The sequence below is a fragment of the Kogia breviceps genome, chromosome 14, assembly GCF_026419965.1.
Source record: "Kogia breviceps isolate mKogBre1 chromosome 14, mKogBre1 haplotype 1, whole genome shotgun sequence".
NCBI lineage: Eukaryota > Metazoa > Chordata > Mammalia > Artiodactyla > Physeteridae > Kogia > Kogia breviceps.
The window spans coordinates 81,439,471-81,457,593 of NC_081323.1; the positions used below are offsets into that span (position 1 = coordinate 81,439,471).

Below are 18,123 nucleotides of genomic sequence, written 5' to 3' on the forward strand. Positions count from 1 at the left end.
GCTGGCTTCCTGTCTCTGTGTGTACGCCCCTAGCGTCCTACAGGTAGAAAGGTGATTTCGATAATAGACTGGACAGGCTAATCTCAATTTTTCTGGAAGCCTAGGGGACAATCCCACAGGGTGAGGCAGGGTTTGGTGTAATTTATCAGCTTCTCAGAGCAGCCCGGGGCCCTGAGCCCTTCAGAAAGGACTTGGCAAGAATCACGGAGGAGGATGGCGCAGACAGGCCTAGGGGACCCTCCCACCAGGTCGCCTTTTCTGTGCAAACGGGTGTACTCATTTGCTTTAGAATTTCCCAGTGAATTTTGCATTAGTTTATAGAATTGCTTTTTCTTTTTTGGCAAGGTGTTATTTTTTTCCATGTTTAAAAATTATGAAAAAACATCAATTGTACATAAAACAGAGGATGATACAGTGAACTTCCACATACTCATCACCCATCTTAACAATTTTACCAGCACGTGGCCAGTCTTGTTTCCTCTGTACCCTACCCCAGCGCCAGCATCCTGCCCCACTCCCAGCTTGTTCTGAAGCAAATCCCAGGCAGGGTTAGACACGTGTCCAGACCATGTTGTTGAACGGATACAGGAAGGGCTCCACAAGGTCACTGGTTCTTTGCGGTTAGGGTTTTGATTAAGAGGGGGAAAAAAAATTAAGGTCCTCAGAAGCTGCAGGGTGAAGTTTTACAGAAATACTTTGGCACACCTTCCCAATCTTTTTTTTTTTTGCGCACGGCTTGCGGGATCTTAGTTCCCCAACCAAGGATCTAACCCAGGCCCCTGCAGTGAACGTGCCGAGCCCTAACCACTGGACCACCAGGGGAATTCCCTGCCTTCTCAATCTTATTTTTTTGTCTGGAGCCTTGGGATCCTTGTGAGGCGAAGGGATGGATGCTTGTGCCCGTTTTGCAAGTGAGACCCCGGCTTCCCACACTCAGCGATGGCGGGGCAGGACCCCCTTCCGCTGGAGCCTCACTGCAGACCCACCACACCTGTGCTCAGACCTAAGCTGTCCTCTCCACGTCGTGAGGCCAGGACTGCGGGGTGTGAAGGGACAAGTGGCCAACAGCTGTGTTCTAGGTGTTTTTTTCTTCTAATTTCCTAACTTGCAGCATTAACTTCGTCTCAGAGAATCGGTGCAGCATCTGGAAAGAGGGTTGGACTCAGGGACCAAGTTCTTGTCCCCAGCCTTCTCCCTCTCTAGGCCTCAGGGTCCCTTTCTATGAAACAAGAAGCCTGACTTTCATTGCCTTAGAAGGTTCTACGTGAAGCAGGGAACGCAGACAGGAGAATCACTGCCCTTAAACTGGAACGGTTTATTGCGATGTTTCGGTTGGAGGAGGCATTTTGTTTCCCTGACTCTGGCTTCTCTGACTCAGAAGTTCCCTTGGACCTCGTCCTTCCCACGAGAGGGTCCTGTTTCTGCCCAATCAGCTGAGGCTCCAGGCCACTCGACTCCGCCCACCCCTTCTCCAGAACCCTGACGCGCTCCGTCCACAGCAGACGCTCCTGCTGAAGGGTCATGAAGGTGGCCGTGGCCTCATCTCTGATTCAGTCAACAGAGGCCCAAAGAAAGAGCGCCAGGGCTCCCCGTAACTCTGCTTTAGTTAAGCACGTGTAATGCGCACAGGAGACAAGATAGACACAACCTCTACTCTGAAATGCAAAATATTAAATACGACTCCACCTATATAAATTAACTGTACAAGCTTATCCATCACGCACAAAAATCCCAGCAACCAACATTAGGAAGCAACTTGGGATCAAAATCCAAAGCAAAAAAGGACACGAACACCCATGTAGTATGATGTTTTAAATGTGGTTAAGGGGATGCAACTGCCCTGAGTCCTGGGCATCCGACCACAGCGGGAGCTGCCCGCGGCCCCAGGCCCCTGCCGTGCCCGTGGGAGCCGGCCAGAGGGCGACTCCACGCGTAACTATCCTTTCCCGGGCTGGGTACCCCGGGGCCGGCCGGCTGGTCCTCTCGGTGCATCGGTGCCCCTCCCCGGAGTAGCCGCAGGGGGTCTAGAAGTTGAGCAGCTCTGGAGAAGGGACCCTGGGGAGGCAGTTTATGGTTCCCTGGCTCCTTCAATGAAAAGGAAAAGTATTTGTTAAAGAGGAAAAGGTTTGCCCGGCCTGACGCTTTGTCCCCTCAGCCCCGGAGCAGCCGGCACAGGTCGGGGAGGATACACAGTGATCGATGGTCGGTGTCCAGTGAGCAGAGAACCCGCCGTCAAGCAGCCTTAAGCATGTTTCTTATTCCAGGAGCGTCTGCTTTTTGTTTGAAATCCTGACTGCTCGGTTCTAGCCGAGGCCCGAGTTATTCTGACATGCCTTAGGTGCGGGTACACCCTCTGCACAGCAGCTGGCGGCTTTCCCCCGCACGCGTCCTGGGACCGGTACCATTAAGCTGCGTCCTCCCCCCTCGAACCCAGGAGGGACCTGACAGGGGTACCAGGCCCTAACTCCACTCCGCCTTCCCCCTTGCCTGGCGGCCCTTCCCCCTTCTGGAGTATAGGGATTGGGCCTCTGCAGGCTTGTCGGGCTGCTGTGGGCCCCAGCCTGTGGCGTTCAGTCCGTTCTGTGTGCGGGGTCCCGGGTGTAAATTCCAGCCAGCCGTAGCCGACCCAGACTCGAACCTCCCGTATCGTTTGTCAGCGTACAACATACTCTTAGTTTCTTTCGTCTGGAGAACCTGCACAGCCTCTCCACTCCTGCCTCTCCCTGAATCCAGGCGCAGATCTCTAACTGCCCGTTTCATACATCCTCCTGCACGGCGTCTCCAACTTAACAGGCCCAGAAATAAACCGGCCCTGCCCACAAAAGCCGCTCGGCCTGTAGCCTCCGTGATCTCAGTTGCTGGCAGCGATGACCTCTCACTACTCATGCAAACCCCCGCCGGCCTCCCGAAGCCCTCGCTCTGCTCTGCCGGGCGGCCGACACCCCGCGCATCCGTGCGCCCCAGCGCGCCGGTCTCCCGGCCTCCACCGCGTCCCTTGCACTCATGTCTCTCCCCGGCGGCCAGCGATCCTTTAGAAACAAGTCACTCTTCTGTTCCAGACCTTCCCCTGCCCCGTCTCAGGAAAAAGCAGGCGCTGGCCCTGCACGCCTCCCGCCGCCGCCGCCGCCGCCGCCGCCGCCGCCGCCGCCCTCCACCGCTGCGGACGCCCCCCCTCACTCTGTCTGCCCGCACACATCACCAGACGCAGATTCCTGCTGGGGGTCCTCGCCAGTCCCTCTGCCTGGGTGTCCTTCCTGTCCCCGGAGGGGCGAGGAGGGGAGCTCAGAAAGGCTGCGCTGCCTCCCGGCTCAAATCACGGCGCCACCTCTCCCCGCCCCACCCCTGACGTCCTGACGTCCTAACGTGCTGCGTTTCTCGCCTCTTCTCTCGCAGCTGCTTGTCTGTCTTCTCTGTCCCACCTGAACGGAAGTTCTAAGCGGACAGGGTTTGTATGTCTTCCGTCCGTCACTGTGTCCCCAGCCCCTAAGGCAGGACTTGCCCTGGCAGGCGCCCGCTAGGTGCTGGGTGAGTGAGTGAACCCCGAGCTCTGCCCGCTGGGCTGCAACTGCTGCCGCTGTGACCCTGCTGCTGTTCTCAAACGGCCCAGACCGGCCGCCCACTGGGACGATTGCCCGTGTCCCCCAGATCGGGACTCGGGGCAACCTTCCGGGGCCCTCGGGTCGACCTGCTCCCCGTGAGGCAGGGCCTGGGCTCCGACATCTGAGCGCTTGGGGGACCGTTCCCTCCTCCTACTCCCTCTAAGTGGGACCTCGGGCAGGTGGCTTGTCCGCTCCGAGCCTTGGGGGCGCCAAGAGATGGCGTGCGTGAGCGCTTGGCACCATTGCCTCCCGACCCCGCCCCGTCCCTGAGTCCAACTGGTCCTGCTTTCCGTGCAGTGCCTTGTGTGTGTTGTCTAAGACACAGGTCCCAGTAGCTCCAGGTTGCAAGCGAGGAAATGGGTCGAGGGAGGTGAAGTCTCTCGCCCAAGGTTGCAGAGGCCCACCCAGAGCCCACCTCCTCCCCCCATGACTCACCAGCCGGCCCTGCCTGACAGGCCCTGGGCCGGAGACTTGGTGTCCGCCGTGGATCTGTCAGCTCCCCACGCCAGCCACAGGAGTGGGGGGTGGGTAGGGACTGCTCGGGAGGCCCGGCACCCAGGGCGGCGTCCCAGCACCCCGAGGAGCCACCCTGTTTCAGCATCCATGGGTGCTGTCCCACGGTCCCTGCTGTGGCTCCTCCAGCCCCAGCTCTCTGCTTCTCCCTTGGAGTGCAGCCCCTTAGGCCTGTGCGGCCCCCCACCCTGGACCGTACCTTCCTCCGGGGCTTCTCTAGGCTTTGGTGGCTGCCACGTCCCCGTTCACATAATCGGGCTCCCCGCTGTCCTCGTCTGGGCTTCCTACCGGGGAGGGAGGTGCTTCCCTCAGGACCGTCTCTGTGACCCGAGGGCAGATGGTCAGAGCGTTCACAGGCACATGCCCAGCCCTGTTCCCGCCACCACACAGCCCACAGGAAAGGCTGCACTGGATGGTGTGTCTGTCCCGTCCTCTCTGGGATTTGCCAGAGGTGTGTCCTGCCCGGGAGCAGGGCAAGTGCGATGCCGTCCGTGCAGCTGGATGGGCAGCCGGCCAGGAGGACCCAACCTCAGGAGGCCATGGTGCTGCTGAAGGGGGTCCCGGCACAGTTCGAGCCTCTGCAGCCGCTGATGTGCCAGAAGCTTCGCTGTGGAATCAGCTGGACTGGCCGTAGGGGAGCCCACCCCGCCTTGCCCTCCCGGGGCCAGATCCCCTAAGCTCTCCCTCTCTCCCCTTCCCCTCGACCGTCTGGCCCAGGCCTGGCCCTTCTGAGCCTGCTGAAAGTGACCATTTGGGAGCGCCGGGGCTCCGGCCACATACCCACGACTCTCCTGGACTCCCGCCACTGCTGGATGTATGCAGAGTTCTGATAATCCTCAGACCCCTCGTCCCCTGCAGGGAGAACACCGGGAGAGGGGCTGGCAGAGGGGCAGCCACCATGGCCAGCCCTCAGGCCGGAGAGGTGCCACGTCCACCCCTCCAGAGGGGCAGCCTGTGTCCTCGTGCTGGGCAGCCCCCTCGAGGGAGGGAGGGAGAGCCCAGGACCGGTGGGGACTCCTCCCGGGACACAGGGTCTGATATCGGTGAACCGCGCAGCGGGGACTTCAGAGCTCAGCGGGGCAGGCGGGCCTGGCCTAGGAGGCCTGCCTCCCTGCGCTGCTCCGGGGAGGGCAGCCTCACCTGATTCGGTTTTCTTTGGCTCACAGATGAGCACGTTCTCATAGGAATTGGTGTCATCTTCATCTGCCAGCGAGAGAGGAGAGGGCACAGGATGCTGGTGGGCCCTGCCCGACAGGCCTGGCCTTTCCTCTCTCCCTCTGTCTCATCAAGCCCCCAGCCCTCTGAGTCCCCCGGGGCCTCGAACATTCTCCTGGACAAGCTTCTTAATGGGCGCTGGCCTGGCTCCAGCAGCCTCCACCCTGGGCTCCTTCTCTGTCTTCCCCTGAATGCCCTGGGGAGGGGAGATTAGGGGGTGGGGCTGCAATCAGGCCCACGAGGGACAGTTGGAGAAGGGAGGCCCATCTCTATGGGGCAAAGAGGGACAGGGAGAGCCGCTGGGGGCCCAGGAGACAGGAACCTGCCTAACCCTTCAGGCAGTGGGGTGGGCTGAGGATCCTTTGTCTGGGGGCCTAGGCTGGTTGTGGCATATCAGAGCCCGGTACCCCGGCATTCCCCCCACCCCCCAATGGGGAAGCTGAGCTCTGAACACCACCCCACCCTGCGTCCATCTGTGTCGAAGAGGCTCTGAGAAGTGAGGGCCTCTCCCCAATTTAGAAACGCAGTGGGGAGAAAAGGAGCCCCTCGCTCACCCCAGCCTGGCCCAGGCAGGAGCCCAGCCCTGTGCACCTCTCAGCAGGCACCGCCCACCCTCAGCTCTCAGTTTCTGTAGAGCAAAGGTTGTTAGGGGCACCTTTGCTCTTAACAAAGGGTGCCAGCGTCCTCGGAGCCTGCAGGGCTCAGCGTTTGTCAACAAGGCTGACCGGTCCAGGGCCTTCCTTCAAGGTCCCCTGTGTGCCCAGCCTTGAGAGGGGCCTGGATGACAAAGGGACTGGCCTGCCCCCTGCCCCTGCCCTCAGCTCCCCTCTGGGCCCCCTACCCCTTCTTCCCACCCATCCCTTCCCTCCTCTGCACTTTGGCTCCTGACTAGAGTGCCTCCCCCAGGTGCCCCCCCCCACCTCCTCCAGCCGCCTGAACCTACGCCTGGCCTCCTGCTTTACATTCTGCCTCCACCTCTGGCCCCGCCCCGGGGGTGTGACTTCTGAAGCTGCACTCCCAGGCCACCTCCTCCCTCCCCCCCATCGACCTCTGCCTCACCTTCCGGGGGCTTCTGGAACCGCCCACAATCCAAATCGTCCGTGGCCAAGGGGTGTCTGGCAAGAAAACACAGACACAGCACCAACTGCTGGGCAGGCCCACGGTCGGGCCGGGAGCTTCGTGAGCGGGCAGTGAGGCCGGGGCTGCTCCGGCCGTCATTGCCCCTGGAGCCCTCGGGGGCCCTGCCAGGGTCTCCCCTGATCCTCCCACCCTGCTTCCCTGCACCCCTGAGCCGCCCTGGCTCCAGCCACCTCACCGTGTGGCCTTATGCAAGTTACCTCCTGCCCTGGGCATCAGTTTGCCCAACTGTGAGATGAGGGGACGTCCTGGGGGCCCTTCCTCTCTGAGGGTCGGTGGAACTCGTCTCTGACCGGGTGGTGCAGGATGAGGCCCCCCCGACGGACTTCCCCACCCCCAAACAGAGCAGGTCTCCTTCCTGTCCCTGTCCTCAGCCCCCACAAAGCTAGGGTCATCTGAAGGAAACAGTGCTACGGAGAGCCTGCCTGGGCCAGCGGGTTCCAGGGCAGGAGGCCTTTCTCGCGTAAGGAGGCTGCGGGCAGGGCAGGCAGCGAGGCGAGGGGGTGGCCAGGACCCGGAGAAGCCCGCTCACATGTAGGCTGCATCTGATCTGCGTCTACTTCCTGCAGGAGGAGGCGAGAATCAGGCCTGAGCGCGGGCTGTATGCCCCACTGCGGCCCCCTCCTCCGCCCAGCCCACCTACCTTTGCTGAAGTTCTGGTACCTGGAGGATGAAGAATCTGGAAGAAAGGCCAGGCCCATTGGCTCAATGCTGGTTCCCCAGCCCCCGCCCCCTCCCAGCTGTGACCACCTGAAGAAGCCTAGGTGTTTCCAATCTTCACGCCCTCACACCTGCTCTCCATCCCGCCGCCCCCCACCCCCGCCCCTCCGGCTGCTGGGCCAGCCCCAGCAGGCCTCCCAGCCCAGCTCACAGTGTCTCTCCTCTGGGAAGGCCTCCTGCTCAGTACCTGTCCCACCAGGTATTCACCTGCCTCGGTCCCACCTCGCCCCTGCCCCCAACCCTGTGTCCCAGGGCAACTCACCCTCGAGGCTGGGGGAGAACGGCAGCAGCTTGTCCTTCCTGCGCGGGAGGGGGGCAGGGGCTGAGGAGGGGCTGGGAGAAGGCCCCGGGTTTCCTGGGGGTCTGGAGGCTAGAGTCCCACAGCCCCCCGGTAGGGCCCTCAGAATCAGATCTGGGGCTCTGAGGTCCGAGGAAGGAGCAAGGTCTTGGCCTGGGCTCAGCCAGGTAGGGACCCCGGGCCCCACCTCATCGCCTCCCGTGGGGCTGGGATAGGGGCTCCTTCCTACCTTGCTGATGCCGCGTTGGAGGCCGTGTCTACCAGGGGCCCTGGACAGGCCTCCCTGACCACTGCAAAGGTGGACGGGGTGTTGGCTGGGGCCCCAGGCCAGCTGCCCAGCACAGCCCCCTCACCCCATCATCCCACTAGATCAGGCCTGGCCACAGCCTCAAAACAATGCGGATGAAAAGGACTTTGATGTGGACACCCCCAATCCCGAGCCCAGCCCTGGACCCTTGTGTCTGGGGACTCACAGGTATACGTCCGGGCCACTGCAAAGTTCTGCTGCTTCCCTTGCCTGGAAACACATGGAGCTGTGCTGAGCCAGGGCCTGGCCTCCCACAGCCCCAGGGACAGAGGGACAGGACAGACGGACAGGGAGGGACAGACCAGGGCGAGAGTGAGGAGGGGCTGCCAGACCCCCAGGACTCAGATCCAGGGCTTCCTGATGCACCCCTGCCTGCCCACCACGTGTCCTCACTTCTCACATGGCCCTGGGCTGGAGCCAGCTGCCAGCCAGACATTTGCCCCCACAGAGCCTCCCCAGGACCCCCGGAGATGCCCAGGAGAGTCTGTGGGCAGGGCTGGGGCAGCTGCTCAGAGACCTGGCAGTGAGTTCAGCCAGGAGCAACAAAGAAGCCCTCACACCACCTGCCATCCCAGGAGTGTTTAACATTCCTAAGAGAGCATGGTCCTCTTGAGTTGTTCACACACGCCATTTACTCCCCAGAAACTGATGAGGCAACTTCAAGGCTTAGCAGACACAGCCAGGTATCTAACCATCACCTTCTTCCTTTGAAACAGAACCCTGATTTTTTTTTCTTTTCTTTTTTTTTTTTTTTTTTTTTGCCGTACGCGGGCCTCTCACTGTTGTGGCCTCTCCCGTTGCTGAGCACAGGCTCCAGACGCGCAGGCTCAGCAGCCATGGCTCACGGGCCCAGCCGCTCCGCGGCATGTGGGATCTTCCCGGACCGGGGCACGAACCCGTGTCCCCTGCATCGGCAGGTGGACTCCCAACCACTGCGCCTCCAGGGAAGCCCAGAACCCGGATTTTTATTTAGACAGCCACATGCCCATCCAAAGGACTGTATTTCCCAATAAATGGGACTACATCAAACTAAAAACCTTCTGCCCAACAAAGGAAATCATCGACAAAACAAAAAGACAACCTACCGACTGGGAGAAGGTATTTGCCAATGATATATCCGATACGGGGTTAATATCCCGTATAATATAATATATAATTAACTCAACTCAACAACAGCAAAACAACCTGACTAAAAAATGGGCAGAGGAACTGAATAGACACTTTTCCAGAGAAGACATACAGATGGCCAACAGACACATGAAAAGCTGCTCAACATCACTAGTTATGAGGGAAATAAATGCAAATCAAAACCATGATGAAGTAACACCTCACACCTGTTAGAATGACTATTATCAAAAAGATGAGAAATAACAAGGGTTGGCGAGGATGTGGAAAAAAGGAAACCCTTGGGCACTGTTGAGGGGAATGTAAACTGGTGCAGCTACTATAAACACAGTATAGAGATTCCTCAAGAAACTAAGAATAGAGCTACCATATGAGCCAGCAATCCCACTTCTGGGTATTTATCTAAAGAATACAAAATAACTAATTTGAAAAGATATATGCACCCGTATGTTCGTTCATTGTGGCACTATTTACAATAGCCAAGACATGGAAACAACCTAAGTGCCCATCAACAGATGAATGGATAAAGAGGATGTGGTATATATACACACTGGAATACTATTCAGCCATAAAAAAGATGAAACCTTGCCATTTGTGACAACATGGATGGACCTTGAGGGAATTATGCTAAGTAAAATAAGTCAAACAGAAAGAAAAATTCTGTATGATTTCATTCATATGTGGAATATAAAAAACAAACAAACAAAAAAACCCCAAATAAATGAACAAACCAAACAAACACATAGATACAGAGAACAGAATATTGGTTACCTGTGGTTACGAGGGGTGGGGGAGAGCAAAATGGGTTAAGGGGATCAAGTGCATGATGATAGATGGAAACTAAATTTTTGTTGGTGAGCTCGATGTAGGGTATACAGAGGTAGAAATATAATGTTGTACAAATGAAACTTATATGATGTTATAAACCAGTGTTACCTCAAATTTTTTAAAAAGGCTATATTTCCCAGCCTCCCTTGCATTTATGCGTGACCATATAATTCTCGTTAATGAAATGCAAAGCCAAGGTTGTTGGGCTTTCAGGAAAACTCCTTTAAGGAGGCACTGCTAACTGGGATGCCCCATTTCTGTCCTTCTCCTTCATTCTTACTACTGCCTGGAAGGCAGAGATGAGGGCTGGAGCTCTAGCTGCCACTTTGGACCATGAAATGCCCTTGGGAATGAAAGCCACTGCTAAGGATAGTGGATCAGATTAGCTAATCATTAAACCATTTTGGGTTCCTCCCCTGGACCAGAATGGTGACCTGCCCCAGTCTTCCAGCCTGGGGGGCTGGGGGTCAGAGTGATCTGATTTAGGAATGATGCCCTAAATCCACAGAAGAGAGTCAGGCATGGCTTCCCAGAGGAAATGATGCAGGAGCTGGGCCCGGCACACACAGGCTGATAGGACTGAACCCAAGTGAGGTGGGGAGAGCCCAAGTCTCCCCTCCCACCTCCTCCCACTTAGGCCTAGTTTCCCCACCTCTCACACGAGGAGGTTTAACTTGTGCCTCTATCTTCAGTTCTAAGATTAATCAGGGGCCTGGAGTGGGCAGGGACTAAGGGAGGAGGGGAGAGGGAAGATACTGAGGAACTAGCCCTGGGGCAGGGGTGTGGGTGGCCACTAGGGGAGCCCAGCCCAGCACTGGTGGAGGTTATGGGCTGGCGAGCCAGAGGACCACGTGGCCCCAAAAGCCTGGGAAGGTGCAACCCCGGCCCCAGGAGTGGGTATGGATGGGAAAATTCTATTTTCAAATCTCACAGTGGTTTTTCAGTTGCAAAAGGAAATGAGAGAGGGTGTGTGTGTGAGTTTGTATGTGAGTGCCTGCCCAGGCGTGCAAGCAAGTGCCGTGCTTGTGAGAAGTGCACGCATGAGCGAGTGCTGGGGGAGCCTGTGGGGGCGAGTGGGCGTGCAGGCCTGTGCAGGACACCACTGGCTGCTGCCCTCCCGCCTCGAGTTGTTCTTGGGTCGCCCCCCGATCTGCAGCGCGCAGCACTGCTGACGCTCCCAGGGCTCCCAGAACGGCCAGCCTGTCCCCAAGGTGCCTGGAATTCCCTCCTGCCCAGGTCCTGCCACTCTGCCTGGGGGGCCCCGTTTCATCTCACCCTCACTGCCCTGCTTCCAGCTCTCCCATGGCTCCCTTTGGCCCTTAGGACAAAGGCCAAGGCCTCTCTCCACAGTCAAGGCCTCTTCTTCCTCTGCATTCAGCTGATCTCTCTCAAGACATGCTCACAGGGACCACCTCATCCCCAAGACAGCGTCCACCCCGGCCCGACATCGGCAAATGCCCACACCATTCCCTCTCTCTCTGGATGTCCCCTTTCGCCTTCTTTCTCTCTTAAAATCCCTCCCACCTCCTCCAGGAGGCCTTCCCTGCTCCCCCAAGTTTCACACCCATATCCTCCCCTGGGGTCCTTTGGTGTTTTCCAGGGGAGACTCGGACACAGCGCCCGGTCTCTGTCCCACCCCCCACAACTGCCCCGGGAGGGTGGGATTCCTCTGTCGACCTCCAGCACCTGCACAGTGCGCTCCCTAGGGCTGGGGTCACTGCAGGGATTTCTGGAGATGCTCCTGGGCTAGCTGGAGTGTGGCATCCCCTCCTCCCAGAGCCCTCCCCGACCAAGCTGGGGCCGGGTCTGGACAGCCCCTGGGCACCCGCTCCCCCTCCCCTAACTGCTTAGAACCCACTAGAGTCCGGCACGGAGGAAGTGTGAGTGAAGGGTTAGGGGTGGGGCGTGGCGGTGCCCGAGGGGATGCCCACATGAACACCCACGCCCAGGGGACACAGCGCCACCGGGCTGGGCACACTGAGACACTCACAGGCTCCTCTGCTCATAGATTTTCTCGGACCTCTTTGCACCTGCAAGAACAGGACCAGATTAGCAAGCGCCCCGGGGCCGGGCGGGAACTGAAATCCGGGGCCCAACCATCTTGTCTCCCCTGTGCCCTGTGCGGGCCTCAGACTGGACGTGCGCGCTAAGCCACCAATCACTGGGGGCCACCTGACACTGGTGGGGGTTGCTCACCATTTATTTAGGAACGCAGAGCGTGGAGAAGGCGGACGCAGGCAGCCCAGCCCCCCTCCCCACGCTTGTCCAGCGCAGTCCATCGGCCCCAGACACATGCCCTTGACCCAGCAGAACCGAAGCCCCCAGTGAGCCAGACCCGTTGTCTTCAGAGGAGAAACCCAGGCCCCCGGGGTTCACTTCTGCCTCCTGAGGCTTATCTGACTGACCCCTCCGACTGCAGCCACGTGGCTGGCTGGGTACCCCGCCGGCTCCTCCCAGGCACCCGTGACCCCAGCCTTTACCTGGGCGGGAGCAGCGCGCACACAGGCCGGCCGCCACCCCCAGCAGCAGCAGCAGCAGGGCCGCCCCCGGCCACAGCAGCTCCGGGTCCGCGCCCATGTCCACTCCTGGCCACTCTTCCTGCAGGGCTGCAACGTGGGGGCCACCGTGAGCCGGGCTGGAGGCTGCAGGGCCGCCCCCTCCAGGAACCGCAGGGTTCTGGCCCCGACTCTCCCCTGCTAACCCCACAGCTGAGCCCAGCATCACCTCCCCTCCCCTCCCTGCTCTAGGACCAGGCGGGGACAGAACCAGCCCTGTTCCCCCATCTGACCCCCGACCCGCACCCCGGGCTCCCAGGGCCATCGTCACCTCTTGGTAAGTGCTGGAAGGTTCTGGAGACCCGCCAGACAGCACCACATGTATGTGCACACTCCCACACACGTCTTCGCTTAGTCCCCCCAACTGCCCTTTGAGGGAGAGGCTCGAGCCATTTCACAAACAGAAAAACGGAAGCCAGAGATCCCACAGCTGCTAAGGGGAAAAACAGGATTTGAACTCCAGCCTCCAGGCCCGAACGCTGGCTCCGCCTACTGCATCCTGTTGCCTCCTGCCAACCCCAGCTTTATTCCCCAGCCTCAGAGTCCATGGCCCCTTCCGCCTGGGAGCCCCTGGCAGCCCCCATCGACCCTTGGGTGGTTCTCCGCTCCCACCCATGGCCTCTGGGGAAGCCGGGGGTGGGATTTCCGTTCCTAAAACACGCAGCTGCCCAGATTCCTCCTGCCCTGGGTGCCGGAAGGAGGGAGGTCAGGAAGGCTTCCTGGAGGAGGTGGGCCTGAGACCAGGAGGGGAAGAAGGGCGCCTGGGCAGATGGACCTTGGTGGCTGGTGGTGGGATGTGCTGGGAGGTGGGGCTAGAAGGCTGCTTCTTGGTCAGTGGCCGGTCCCAGCCTCGGGGCCCCGCTGTGACTGCCAGGCCTCAGCAAAGCCACAGGCACCCTCACAGGAGGGCCTGGTGAGTACAGCCCTCTCGAGGGACCCTCCAAGGAGAATCGTTACAACTGTAAAGAGACTCAGCCCCCTTGCAAATGCCAGTGACAGAGCTGAGGGCAGCCGGGGGTCCCACGCTACCGAGTGTCCCCTCGGTGAACACCTGTTCCTCCTGCCTCGGCCACCCGGGAGGAGGCTTCTCCCAGCTTCCCAGCTGCGGAGGGCAAGGCTTGGGGAGACCTGAGCTTTGGGCTGCCTGCCTCCTGCCCCGGGCTCGCCAGAGGCCTGCACTGCACCCAGCCGTCGCCCTCACCACTCCGAGGTTCCGGAATCCCTGTGGCAAAGGTGACAAGGAATCTCCGTGCAGGGCCGAGCCCCGGTCAGGGGCCCGTGATGAAGAAGTCACCTCTCCTTCCCCCAAACGCCAAGTGAGTCAGAGGAAACATGACCGTTCCCAAACCTCATGACCCAGCGGTCTCCACACGAGGAGAGAGGACGAGCTGGTCACCCCAGGAGGTTGTCCGAGGGGATCTAGGGGCCTGGGCACTGCCCTCCCAGGCAGCACACCCTCCCCCATCCCCGCCCCGACCTCGTTCTGTCCCGGGGCTGCCTCCCTCCCGGGCCTCCAGCCAAGGCCCAAGTCCATCTCAGGCTGGTGAGGTTGGGAGCGCCTGGCCTCGAAGCGGGGAAGCCTGCCTGTGACTCAGGGTCTCCTGGCCTCAGTTTTCTCATCTGTAAGACTGGGATCAACCCAGGGCCTTCCCCGAAGAGTCGCTGGGAGGACAAACACGTCCAGCCTGGATCGCGGTTGGGGCTTCCGGAAGAGAAACTTGCTGAGGATCTTATTTCCAGCTGGCTGGTGTGGACAGTTCCCTTGAGCTCCCACCCTTGACATCTTTGTCCTTTGCTCAAGACAGAGACTCTTTCTGTCACAGAGGAGGCTCAGGCACAGACACACGGGAGGGTTGCACCCATGGGACAAGGGTCCAGCACTGGCCACCGCCGGGGTCTGCTGAAGACGCCAGGAGCAAGTCCACGCCCTCAGCTTGGCATTCAAGGCCCTGGGACCTGGGCTGCTGAGCTCTGCTGCCCTCCCTCCCAGAGGACCCCGACCATCAGGAAGCCCTCTGGCTTCCCGGCCCTGCTGTTGGCATGGGCGGCACAGTCGGCGTGCCCCCAGCATCCCACCTGGCATCTCCACCCGCCTGGCACTGGGTGAGGGAAGGGAGGGGAGCGTGAGGACACAAATTCTGCCCCAGCTGTCGAACCCCAGTGTCACCGGCCTTCGGCCACCCCTCTGTTAAACGAGGGAAAGAGTGACGCCCAACACTCAGGCTTGTCACCTGAGGCCCAGCGTTGAGAGGACGCCTGTAAGGTGCTCGTGGCGGCTGGAGGGGCACGGTCGGCTGTGACCGCTGTGCCTTGCCATCATCACGGCCCCCGTGGGATGGGAAGAGACAGCTGCATCCTGTCGGGGCCAGAGCTGGCTGGACGGCCTGCACCGAGCAGTGTGGGTCACCTCTACCTGAAGCCCTCCCTGCCGGGCCCCCCAGACACGCAGGCCTGAGCCCCCCGCTCTACTGCACCGTGCAGGGCGTCGTGGCGGGACCCTGGGAGGGGCTGGGATCTGAAGGAGAGCAGCGCCGTCGCGCCAGCCCTGCGGTGGTCACAGACGCGGGTAGCATCACCTTGGAGATGCCAGCTCCTTTCTTCCAAGGGAGGCGAGGGAGGCCCAGAGAGGTGAGTATTCTGACCAAGGCCACATAGCTGACCAGTCACAGAACCAAGATCTACGCCCAGGGCAGGCTGACTCCAAGGCCTACACTCCTTTACGTAAATCCTTTCTTATATTACATTTTTAAGAATCACGCAATATTTTCTTAAAGAGAGGCTCATTTGAGGAAAACTCTGTGGCTGCCCCCCAGACTGAATCAGTCTGTCCTCTCTCTTTGCTTTCCCAGCCAGGCCTGAGAACAAGGGGGGCAAGGGAGGGGGGAGGGAGAGGAGCTGGGCCCCTGGCGGAGGCAGGCCCGGCAGCCCCAGGAGGGCCCCAAGGGGCCAGGCAGGGCTGAGTCGGGTGGGGAGGGGAGGGGAGGCCGCCACAGCTCATGGCCTGCAGGCCAAAATAGCAGAAAGGGAAGTGGGCAGTTTTCATATGAACAAGTTTTGCAACAAGCCGACGGTGGAAACGTTCTCAGGGCTGGGCTGAGAGAGCCTCTGCACCCAGCCTCTCACCCTGAAAGGCCCTTGGCAACCCTCCTGCCCAGCCTCCCAGCCCTCCTCATGTTGTACATGGGGAAACTGAGGCCCACCAGGGCCGAAGGTCAGGCTGCGGGGGTAGGAGTGGACCCAGAGGTCCCCATCCGACTCCTGGAAAGGCTTATCCGCTGGGCTATGCTCCAAATAACCTTGGCCTTCAGATGAGGCTGACCGAGAGGTCTCTAATGGAGGCTCTTAATGCTTAGGCGGCCGGGGTAGGGACCCGGGGAGCCCTTGTTGCGGGCATGGGTGGGGGATGGTGAAGGTCAGGGCCACCCGTAGGCAGAGCAGGGCACCAAGAGCACCCCAGGTCACTTGTAGAGATGTGGATGCATCTAGAGATCGTCATACAGAGTGAAGTAAGCCAGAAAGAGAAAAACAAATGTCGTATATTAACGCATATATGCGGAACCTAGAAAAATGGTACAGGTGAACCGGTTTGCAGGGCAGAAATAGAGACACAGATGTAGAGAACAAACGTATGGACACGGAGGGGGGAAAGCGGCGGGGGTGGGGAGGGTAGTGGGATGAATCGGGCTATTGGGATTGACATGGATACAACTGATGTGGATAAAATGTATGACTAATAAGAACCTGCTGTATAAAAAAATAAATAAAATAAAAATTTTAAAACACAAACAAAGAGCACCCCAGGGCCTCCAGTTTCTCAGCCCTCCAGCAGAGAGCTGGTGGCCAGTCTGGGGGCTGGGCAGGGTGGCCGGGGCAGCTTCTTCCTCCAGGCCAGGGGCAGGACCTGGCTCTGCTTGTCTGTAGCGTCTCTCCCATCCTCCCACAGCCCTGGGGCAGGGCTGTTACAGCCCCGTTCCAAGGCTCACGGGCCTGGGCCCGGGGGAGCTGCTGCCCATGACCCTCACCGGACTCTGGAAGTGATGGGACCCGCCCTGGGGGGCTTCCCAGGGCTGTGCAGGCTGGGCCGGGGAAGGCGGAGCGGGAGAGGGGCCAGAGCCCCAGAAACAGCTGCCCCTCTAGTGCCACAGGGGCTGGGGCGAGGGCTTCCTAGCTGGGGGCGCCAGGACAGGGCCGGGGCCAAGGGAGCGGGTGCCGGGCATCCCAGCTTCTCCCCGGCGCACCTGGCCGGCAGCCAAGCGCTCCTGCTGGGCCAGCAGGGCCACTCCCAACCCCGTGGGGTGTCGGGGGGTCAGCCTCAGGACCCCTGCCTTGGGGGCCAGGCTCCAGGCACCCCTGGAAAAGGCTTACCTGAGAGCGGGGGGCTCCTCACTGTGGCCACCTCATCCTGAGCCCACACAGCTGCCTGATCCGACGCCAATGCCACCAGCACTGGCAGGCAGGGTGCAAGGCGGCGGGCTTCCTGTCAGCCACTGAATCATGCCTTATTACATCCGCTGCTCCGCCGGACAGGCTCTGCTCTTGACAGACGGTGGCAGAGAGAGAGACAAACGGAGACAGGGAGGCAGAGAGACACACAAAGAGGCACAGAGAGCACAGAAAGACATGGACACACAAACACACACAAAATTCACACTAAATACACACGCACAAACACACGTCTCACAAAGAGGAAGAGACACACGCCGCGGGACGGGGACAAAGGGACCGAAATGGGGGGGCGCGCATAGACACGCACGGGCAGCGAGAGTAGGAAGACACGGAGAGACACACTGAAAACACACACACACACGCACACGGAAATACACGTCCACACTGAAAACACACAGATATATGTGCGGGGAGAGAATGAGACACACACACACACACACCCCATATGGGATGTGGGTGGATGGGCACAGAGAGACACATGCCAGGGCAGACATCACAAACCAACGGGCAGAGACAAAGACAGCTGGACAGAGGAGTGGACAGTCCCTGGCAGCAGAGGAAGGGACCAAGCTGAGGGACAGACGGAAGGACAACCGTGACTCCTCTGCCGGGCCTGGGAGCCGCCGCACGCCCATTTTCCAGATGAGGCTCACAGAGGCGTAGAGCCAGCCTTGGGCAGGGCGGCTAGAGCTCAGCCCCCTCCCCCTCCAACTGCTGCCCCGGTGCCTGGGCCCTTCCCTCAGAGGTGAGGACGGCGCTAGAGACACGGGTGCCCCTCACGCACACAGCAGCTGTTCCCCAGTGCCTCCCGTTACTGGTCATTAAATAACTTGCCCAGAGCCGCTGAACTCTTAGTGGCACCCCACCAGCTAGAGACCAGGAAGCCCACGGGGGGTCACCGCGACCCCCATCTGTCTGGCATCTCAGAGCCTGGGCTCCCCAGCTCTGGGCCCCTCTCTGCTGGGACAAGGTTTCTCTTTCAGCTCCAGTCCAGGGTCCACGGGCTTCCCAGACCCGGCCAGGCGACAGTGGAAGTGCCGCCAGGAGGCCCAGCGGGAACCAAAAGAGAAATGCAAGGGCTGGGCGCCCGCTGCTGCCACCCCGCGGGGGAGAAGGGTGGCGCAGGGACTGGAGCTTATGGGAGGGCCCGTGGGCCCTGGGCATCAGCAGTAATCCCCATCCCCGCAAGTGGTGGCACCAGGACTAAAGCCAACCTCACCTGACTCCCGAGCCTGAGAATCGCGGCTGCCTCCCTCATCCCATGTAGGGCAGTGCTACGTTTAAGTCCCACGGCAACTCTCGGAGGGAGACCTTACTTTTCTTATACAGGTGAGCTGACTGAGGCTCAGAGGCTGAGCTGGATTTGAACCCAGACTCCAG

General features: G+C 60.0%; 1 protein-coding gene across 3 annotated transcripts; it reads right to left on the bottom strand.

Moving 5' to 3' along the window:
• Positions 1-1,799: 1,799 nt before the first annotated feature.
• Positions 1,800-17,372, bottom strand: LAT2 (linker for activation of T cells family member 2). Of its 3 annotated transcripts, none has more exons than XM_067013689.1 (13): positions 16,663-17,372; positions 12,223-12,348; positions 11,733-11,772; positions 7,956-7,999; positions 7,712-7,772; positions 7,447-7,484; positions 7,108-7,143; positions 6,997-7,027; positions 6,387-6,442; positions 5,253-5,315; positions 4,893-4,964; positions 4,312-4,396; positions 1,800-2,085 (listed from the first exon to the last, which is right to left on the bottom strand). In XM_067013689.1, the coding sequence occupies exons 2-12, from the start codon at positions 12,317-12,319 to the stop codon at positions 4,329-4,331; spliced, it is 606 nt and encodes a 201-aa protein (XP_066869790.1). In that variant the 5' UTR covers positions 12,320-12,348; positions 16,663-17,372; the 3' UTR covers positions 1,800-2,085; positions 4,312-4,328. The 3 variants fall into 3 exon arrangements, with proteins under 3 accessions (XP_066869790.1, XP_066869789.1, XP_066869788.1); XM_067013688.1 differs by having other exon boundaries at positions 4,312-4,432; XM_067013687.1 differs by having other exon boundaries at positions 4,312-4,432; positions 7,447-7,517; positions 16,663-16,996.
• Between the last annotated feature and the right edge of the window lie 751 nt (positions 17,373-18,123).